At 37.6% G+C, this 7,712-nt stretch overlaps 1 protein-coding gene across 1 annotated transcript; it reads right to left on the reverse strand.

The window, feature by feature from the left end:
* Positions 1 to 2,973: 2,973 nt before the first annotated feature.
* LOC113311337 (ubiquitin carboxyl-terminal hydrolase 12-like) lies at positions 2,974 to 3,875 on the reverse strand. The gene is made up of 3 exons (XM_026560176.1): positions 3,764 to 3,875; positions 3,483 to 3,632; positions 2,974 to 3,374 (listed from the first exon to the last, which is right to left on the reverse strand). Exons 1-3 carry the CDS (start codon positions 3,873 to 3,875, stop codon positions 2,974 to 2,976), a joined length of 663 nt encoding a protein of 220 aa, XP_026415961.1.
* Between the last annotated feature and the right edge of the window lie 3,837 nt (positions 3,876 to 7,712).

Here is a 7,712-nt window from a genome sequence, read left to right on the forward strand (position 1 = left end):
AAATGTTTGATTTGCATTTTTGTTTTTGTTTTAATCGATCTGTGTTGGGGTTCCTACTTATTAATTTCTGATTTTTATTTGCAATTCATATTTACCAAATGCTTCATTTAACCTGTATGGTGTTCCATCTAAACATATTATGTTTATGTTTGGCCTTCCAGATATGGTGTTCTTCAAACAAGATGAAGCCTTCAATGCAGATTAATCAATTCCTATTATTATGTTCCTGTTTAAGTTACTGATCTAAACTTATATATATTTTTTTTTTTATTTTCCTAACATATTACCTGGTTAGGTTATTGATCCGCATGTGCTTGGTTTAACACCATTTATTTTTGACATTTTCAGGTGTACTTGGTGAAGAAAGCTATTAAATCAAGTCCCACAGATTGAAATCTTGCTTATCGCTCTAGTTTGACTCCCTTTTATTTTATAAATTTACTGTTTTTCTCCAATTTATATTAGGTTTGTTTATAAGCTATGGAATCTGGTGCTGGTGAATCTACTAACCCATTGAGTACTATAGATTTAGATATGCTTGAGGCCAACCGGGAAGTCCCTGCTGGTCAGGAGAATGCACCTTCCTCTCTTCCTAAAACAAGAAAAAGAACCTCCGAAGTTTGGGCTCATTTTGAAACTAAAGAGGTTATGTTTAAGGGAAACTTGGTATTAAGGGATGTATGCAAACACTGTATGACTGACTACAAAACTAGTAATGAACCTGAGATTAATAGCGGGACTGGTCACTTATAGTCAGGGTAGGTAATTTTACTTATAGTCAGAGTAGAATGAGAGAAGGATTAGTTGATTTCATTGTAAATTCCGAGAACCCCTTAGCTCTAGCTGAAGATGAGGATTTTGAGGAGTTTATTCAACTTTATCTTCAACCTGCTTATAAAAAAGTTAGTAGAAATACATCTAGAACTGATATTGTGAAGAAATTTGATGGAAGGAAAAACCTTTTGATTGCTGAATTTGCTTCACATGCTACTGGTATATCTTTTACTTCGGATATGTGGACAGGATGTAATGGATCTCCTTATATTTGTGTTACATCTCATTATATTGATGCTAAATCTTGGATGCTAATCAAAAAGGTAATTGCTTTTCGTACTATTCCTTATCCTCATACCGGTCGCCATATTCATGAAGTTATCTTAAATATTTTGAAAGAGTATGGTGTTGAAAGTAAATTTTTCAGTCTTGGTTTGGATAATGCTGCTGCAAATGTTAGTGCTATTGACTGTTTTCAGCGTTCTGTTGTGCCTCCATATCCTGATTTTGCGAAATTGTTTCATGTTAGATGTGCATGTCATATCATTCATTTGATAGTTTATGATGCTATAAAGGTGATTGACGAAACTGATAACTTGGACTTTATTAGAAAAATTAGAAGTGCAATCCTTTACATTACTCATGCTCCTTCTAGGTTACAAGAATTTAAGAAGTCTTGCCAAAATTTTGCTCTTAAACCTAGATCATTTGGATTAGATGTGCATAATAGATGGAACTCTACTTACATGATGTTGAAAGCAATTGAAGGTTATGAAACCGTAATATTGGATGCCCTTATTGATTCTGACTATGAACTGGACATGATTGACTACTGTGGCCCAATCTCAATCCGATTTTGGTGAACTAGATCCATCAGAAAGATTGTTATCAACTTGTTCTACCACTGTTTCAAGTGGCACATCTAATACCAATTCAATCTCTGAACTTGTTAGGTATTTAGAGTTGGATGTCACTGTTTTCCTTGGAAGTAAGGAATTGGGGAGTAATTTTGATATTTTGCAATTTTGGAATACTCATGGAAATAGTTTTCCAATTTTGCAGATTATGGCTCGTGATTTACTGACTCCGCCTGCATCAACAGTGGCTTCGGAGTCTTGTTTTAGTTTGAGTGGGAAAATTTTGAGCAAAAAAAGGATCCGACTTTCCCCTGATATTTTGGATGCTTTAGTGTGCTCAAAGGATTGGAATGACGCTCGGAAGAGAAGACAGGAGTTTAATGATGAATATGAGGAAGTCTTCTCAAGGTTCGATGGTTAAATTGTCACTGGAAGGTATGTAAAGATAGTATCCTATTGTTTTGTTTTAGTTCTTTCAATTGTTACCCCTTTTTAAGATACACTAGCTTAAAGCAACAAACACTTTGTAGAGTACTGGAATTGGGCAAATGTGAACAATTCTTTCCATCAACATTATAAATCATTGTTCATTTTATTTTGTGATTAAATTCATTCTAAATGTTTCTTCACAGGTGATTCCACTTTTTTGACATGGATCTCGCAGAGCCATGAAAGCTTACAAATACTTTTTGTGCTGCTGATTAGCTATGCTTGGAATGTGCAGTTATGTAAAGCTATATTCTGGATGCAGTTAGTTTGTAAAGCTATATTTTGGATGTACATTTATCAGATGTTTTCTCTTACCCCACAACTACAAGGTTTTGTTCAGTATGGTGAAATTGCATATTTTGGATGTATAGAGCTTGTTCTCTGCTGAATATTTGCTCTTTTTCTTTTCTTTTTTTTTTTCCTGTTTAGTTAATGGGGTATACCCCATTTCCTTTTTAACTTGTAAGCTGGACTGGTGGTTCACCAATCAGACTTGTGGGTTGCCTATGTTTTTTATCTTAATATATATAATCTTTTTGGTATATTACGTATAGCACGTGTGCCGACACAACACAGCACGGCACAGCATGTGAATAAATGGGCTGTGCCCGTGGGCTGTGTTGTGCCAAGCTTTTGACTAATAAAACACAGCCCAACACATCACGTTTAAATTGTTGGCACAGTCCAGCACAACACGTAGCACGCCAAGCACGTGACTTTGTGGGCTGGGTTGTGCCGGGCTGGCACGTTTTACACCTATACTCCCATCTCTCAATCATTTCAGCTGATAAATCTACATAATGGCACTTGTTCATATCTGTGATACAACTCATCAAGTCTTTAACCACCAAAACTAGGGCCTGATATGAGGCAATCGGCATAACATTGGTCGAAGACCATATTTCATCCATATCTGCTTATATAGCGGCGCTTGCTTTTCCAGAATATGGAAGCCTCCAATATCTTCAAATTCCTGCTTGTCATCGCGAAAAGTAACTTTGCTTTTATCTTGTCCTTTGCCAAAAGGTTGTCCGGCGCCTGGATAATCACCAAATTGCATAACCTTTTCTGCGTTTCTCTCGTTGTCGTATTCGGTAACAAAATCGTCTATTATTCTACATGAAACCTCAACTCTAATAATGCATGTACCATGCACAATGTATCCTTCATCAGGGTCGTGGAGGTCACTTAGAGGCATGAAAGTCGACGAACCCCAACCGTAATTACCGTCTTTGTCGAACTTGTGTTTCAATCCTACATAGTAAAAAAAATATATATATTATACGTGTAATGTTGCAGCGTATGTACAAAATAAATAATTTAGATTAACAACGGTGTTAAGTTAGTTTATAGAAAATATACCTTCTGTCGCGCTTTCATTAGGATCGTATAGATTAAGAACGGAAGCGCTGAACTCTGCAGTCGGATAATTGTTCCAGTCCACAGGGATTAAGTTATATTGACAAGTACTCAAATACATCTCCATACCCCTTTGGATAGATCTGTACTTGCCTATAAAACATTGAAAATTCAGGGTTATGGGTTTTAAACAAGAATAAATTTTAAAGAAAAAAAACAAACAAAAATAAATAAATAATAATCAATGCAATTAGGAGTAGACATGACATACCATTCGAAACCACCAAGAGAGAAAACATCAGAGCATAGTCCTTCTTCAGAGTTCACCTTCGCGAAGTCGTTGATGATCCAATCGAATTTAGTAGAAGCATAACGATTATGTATCAAGGATGCCATTCTTAGTAATACAATTAATCGAGGTAACAAACGACGACGATGATACTAACAATCAAAACACTAACAAGTATGAAACTCTGACCCTGGACTTCCAAAACTTTTAAAACTCAAACCCTAATCAATAATGAAACTCTTACCCTAGACTTTCAAAACTTTTAAAACTCAAACCCTAATCAATAATCTTTGCTATTTTAAACTCCCAAGTCTTTTCCCTTTTTAAACTGAAACTTCTAGAATTCTAGATTAAGATGATTGAACGAGTGCTCCGTAAGTTTCTGGCATTCAAGACTTAGTATTCCAACGACAGACCTAGGTGTGGAAAAGTAAGAAAAAAAAAAAGAAATATGTAACTAAAAAATCTATCGAGATCATTTTTCGTTTTACCGATTCCTGCAGGCGTTGAGATGTTTTTTTCCTTCCTCGACCACTGGGTTGGGGACGTTAGGAACCGCTTAGGGCCCAAAATCAGCAGAATTGGTGAGCTGGTTGAACCATAACTAGGGATGCACAAACCCGACTCAACCCACCGACTCAACCCACACCCGCCTGAAATTATCCACACCCGACCCAACCCACCTAGGAGCGGGTCGATTATGGGTCACAACATCAAAACCCATAGTATTGTGGGTCGACTATGGGTCAAAGCTTCCCTCACCCGACCCAACCCACCCACCCACCTAAATATTTCTTAGTTAATATTAACCCTTAGATTACCTATCCTAGATGAATCACAGCCGTTGGAGTAGTGATATATAATGCCTAAACCTAAATCGCTAACTTCACTTCAGTCTTCACTTCTTCAATCACTTCCTTGAATAGTCTTTTATCTTTTGAGCTTCGAATAATTGAACTCATTTCTTGTAATTTGTATGCACTTTGCAACTTTGCACCAACTTCTTACTTTTCTGGATTATAATTATCATTTGTTTACACTTGACTTGGGGTCAGTTCTTTAATTGTCATCTGTAAGAGTCTTAGGTAAGTCTGTAACTTTTTTTTTTGATGCAATGTAACTGTAATGTGTATTTTATGGTGGGTAACCCACCACCCACCCGACCCAACCCATTGTAATGTGGGTCGGGTGAAAACCGACCCATTGTTATGTTGGGTTGGTTTGGGTGACAACTTCTGCTACCCACCATCAGTGGGTTGGGTGGTGGGTGAGGTCAAACCCGACCCAAACCGACCCATGTGCAGCCCTAACCATAACCTATTTTTATTTTATTTTGACTTTGAAAAAAATGTAATAAGGCAAAAGCCCCCATTTTAAAATTACAGACTAACGAGAGTCAATAATGACTTTCCAGTGTGTGATCAGTTCACGGAAGAAGATAAACTTAAAATGGTTTTTGTTTCCCCACAATCATATAACAGATGTTTAACTTCTATCATTGTCTCTCTTTCTGATTTGGGCCTTTTGTAAGCCATTACTCGTCTGTTTCTCTCATCTCATATAGCCCAAACTATCGCAAAGTTAAGAACGATTTTTTAGGGACCGTGTTTTTTTTTAGGGGACCATGATTTTATTAGGCCACCTTCCCTATAGTTATAAGGGGTGTCCTAAAGTATTGAAATGACTAAGTTACCCTTAACCTAATTTAATTTAAAACCAACCCAATAACCACATATATATATATAACCACCACCTCCTCCCACTACCACCTCCTACCATCGCCGATTACCACCACCACCACCTCTGATTACCACCACCACCACCGCCGATTACCACCACCACCACCTCCGATTATCACCACCACCAACCACCGATTACCACCACCACCTCCGATTACCATCACCACCAACCACCACCACCACTATACATATATATAGCTTAATTTAAAACATTAACAAAGATATTCTCACAAACCCATTACTTGTCATTCGTTTTTGGTTGAATAAATGAGAAGTAATCATTAAAATGAGTTGAAAATGGAAGTTGCAGAGAGGTTTAATTGAGGGTTTTTTTTTTCAGAGAAAAGTTCGGTTATCACGAATTAATTTTTTCTTAACCGAACTCAGAGTTCGGTTGATTCGCAAAAAAATACTTTTAACCGAACTCCTTGTATTAGAACAACACAAGTCCATAAGTTCGGTTCCTTCGAAAAATAAGGATATCACCGAACTTTAGTTTACGAAAATAATGAGAAGTCCACAAATTCGGTTCGTGCGCAAAAATGTTAAGTTTTCTCTGTAACCGAACTCTACCTTTGAAACTTCGTAACCAAACTCTACCTAATTCGCCAAGAATTAAATTTCGTAGTAACTGAACGTTTTCCTAATTGCATATATGCATATATAAGCCCAGTTCGGTTGATTCACAAAATATGTTGAAGTTTGCGAACCAAACGAACTTCTAACACTAGGTTACTTTTAACCTGCAGTTCGGTTGGGAACTTGGTTGCGTTGAAGTTTGCGAGCTAACCGAACACACAAGATGTACCCAAATAAATTGTTAAGTTCAAAGTTCGGTTACCTACCATTGTATCTGGCACTAGGGGTGTCAACGGGTCCGGGTCCTCCCGGGTATCACTAGACCCGGACCCGGATCCTACTTATAATGGTCGGGTCCGGTTCCTAAACTTGTGAACCCAGAACCGAACCCGTTTAAATACCCGGGTACCCGTCGGTTCCGGGTATCCATTGGGTCTTAATAAAACTATTTAAAAAACCTCAAAAACTTACAGGGGGTTAGTCCACGAGTGAGTTGGAGGGAGTTTAATGTATTTTGAATCTTGGGGATTTTGAGGGAGTGTAAGAAAGTATTGAGAGTTTGAGAGAGTTTGGTGTGTTGAGTGTAAGGAGTTTGAGAGACTCTCCCAAAATCTCTACTTTTTTGAGAGATTTGGAGTGAGGCAAAAATACACTATAAACTCCCTAGAACTCCCCAGAACTCCCCAAAAAAAACAAACTCCCTATCATTCTAATTTTTACCACTAACAGGGAGTTTAAGAGTTTCTTTCAAACTCCCCCACGACTAACGGGGTTTTCTAGGGAGTTGGGAAGACTCTTCTAAACTCTCCCACGACTAACGGGAAAAAACACAACTACACCCAACTCCCTTGAGGACTAACACCCTGTTAATATATTTCTCTTTTTGGCTTGGATTTAAGTAATTTTGATAAAAATTTATTATTATTTCTTATTAATGTACTAAATAAAGGTTAAATGTAAGAGAAAAAATTTAGATGAGTAAAATATCAAAGCTAAAACTAGCAAAAATACTTGTAATTTTGCTAAAAACATGAATAAAAGAATGAATAAACGGGTACCCAACGGGTATTACCCGTTTGGACCCGTTTAAATTCGGGTCCAATCGGGTAATTACCCGTCGGGTCCTAAGTAGCTAATGGGTCCAACTTTAGGACCCGGAACCGGACCCAAATATACCGGGTCCGGGTAATGGGTACCCATTGACAGCCCTATCTAGCACCCTCTTCTTATGAGATTATCATTGTGTGTATCTGCAAGTTGTTCAATCAACCATTTGTAGCATAATCAATGGCTATTATTTTCTTGCACACACCGAGGAGGGTTGGTCCTTGGTATCTCTAGAAGTTATGCTAGAGGTGCATCAAAGTTCGGTTACGAAGCAAAGCTACCATTGTTGAGACGATCTTTGCTGTCAATTTTTTTTGTTGAGACGATCTTTGCCGTCAATTTCTTTTTTGTTGTTTTTGAGACGACTCTCACCGTCTGGTGATATGTACAGAGCATGAGCATAACACTCTCACCGTCTTATGCTCATGCTCTGTACACTGTTATGACTCTTCAACCTCAACATGGAGCTCAAATCCTACTACACATACTCTAAGTTACAGAGATATCATGATGACAATG

This window comes from Papaver somniferum, chromosome 9, assembly GCF_003573695.1.
Source record: "Papaver somniferum cultivar HN1 chromosome 9, ASM357369v1, whole genome shotgun sequence".
NCBI classification, from domain to species: Eukaryota; Viridiplantae; Streptophyta; class Magnoliopsida; order Ranunculales; family Papaveraceae; genus Papaver; species Papaver somniferum.

Excerpts from the sequence above, each read along its gene's own strand:
- LOC113311337 (XM_026560176.1), bottom strand. The coding sequence starts at position 3,875 with ATGGCATCCTTGATACATAATCGTTATGCTTCTACTAAATTCGATTGG. Across the intron at positions 3,633-3,763 it reads CTCTGATGTTTTCTCTCTTG|GCAAGTACAGATCTATCCAA; the intron begins GTGGTTTCGAAT and ends AATGTTTTATAG. Across the intron at positions 3,375-3,482 it reads TAATGAAAGCGCGACAGAAG|GATTGAAACACAAGTTCGAC; the intron begins GTATATTTTCTA and ends TTTACTATGTAG.